Here is a 705-nt window from a genome sequence, read left to right on the forward strand (position 1 = left end):
TATAGGTTATAAAATAATAATAATAATAATAATAATAATAATAATAATAATAATAATAATAATAATAATAATAAAATCAATTACAATAGGTTCCTTTGTTCCATTCTGGGACTTTGGACCCTCACAATAATTTACAATGTTTGAATTGAGACGAAAGGTATATGCTAGGGTATATATTTATAGTGGGAGTGTGATTGTTAAACTTACAAAAAAAATAAAAATTAAAAAAAGTGTTGCATACAATTCTGCCAGTTTCATTAATTTTCCAACTCCAAGTCATGCAAATACCAGTAGTATTAGTACTAATGATATAAAAAGTCTGAGTTGTCCTGTTCTATCAGTTTGTGAACATCATGAATCAATTTTTAATGTTTAATGACACCTTTGCTTTAATGAGGAACTTTCTGGAAAATCAGAGCAGTGCGTAACAAGTCTGTTAAATAATGATAAGAGGTTTCATTGAGGGCACAGAGTGTTTTTCCTGCTGTGGCTTTTACAACAGTGCATTTGTCTGCTTGGTCTGGGAGGACGCACAATGAGTAAGCCATTAGCTCTGCTTTTCATTAGAATTAAAGGCTTTAGCATTTGTTTGCTGTGTTTTTATGTGTTGCTTTTCACCTGGTGAAATGTGAGCTGCACCTGCTGGATTTATTTGTAGTTACTTTTTTCTGAGGGTGCACAGAGCTGCTTGGTTTCACACGCTGT

At 32.3% G+C, this 705-nt stretch overlaps 1 protein-coding gene across 2 annotated transcripts in view; it reads left to right on the forward strand.

Moving 5' to 3' along the window:
- The first annotated feature begins 467 nt into the window (after nucleotides 1–467).
- Nucleotides 468–705, forward strand: part of slc28a1 (solute carrier family 28 member 1) — a 17,430-nt gene continuing 17,192 nt past the window's right edge. For both annotated transcript variants that reach the window (XM_028450651.1, XM_028450652.1), the window contains exon 1: nucleotides 468–539. In XM_028450651.1, the coding sequence (XP_028306452.1) occupies nucleotides 536–539 (4 nt within the window). In that variant the 5' untranslated portion in view covers nucleotides 468–535. The remainder of the gene's footprint in view (nucleotides 540–705) is intronic.

The sequence above is a fragment of the Gouania willdenowi genome, chromosome 6, assembly GCF_900634775.1.
Source record: "Gouania willdenowi chromosome 6, fGouWil2.1, whole genome shotgun sequence".
In the NCBI taxonomy this organism is placed as follows: domain Eukaryota; kingdom Metazoa; phylum Chordata; class Actinopteri; order Blenniiformes; family Gobiesocidae; genus Gouania; species Gouania willdenowi.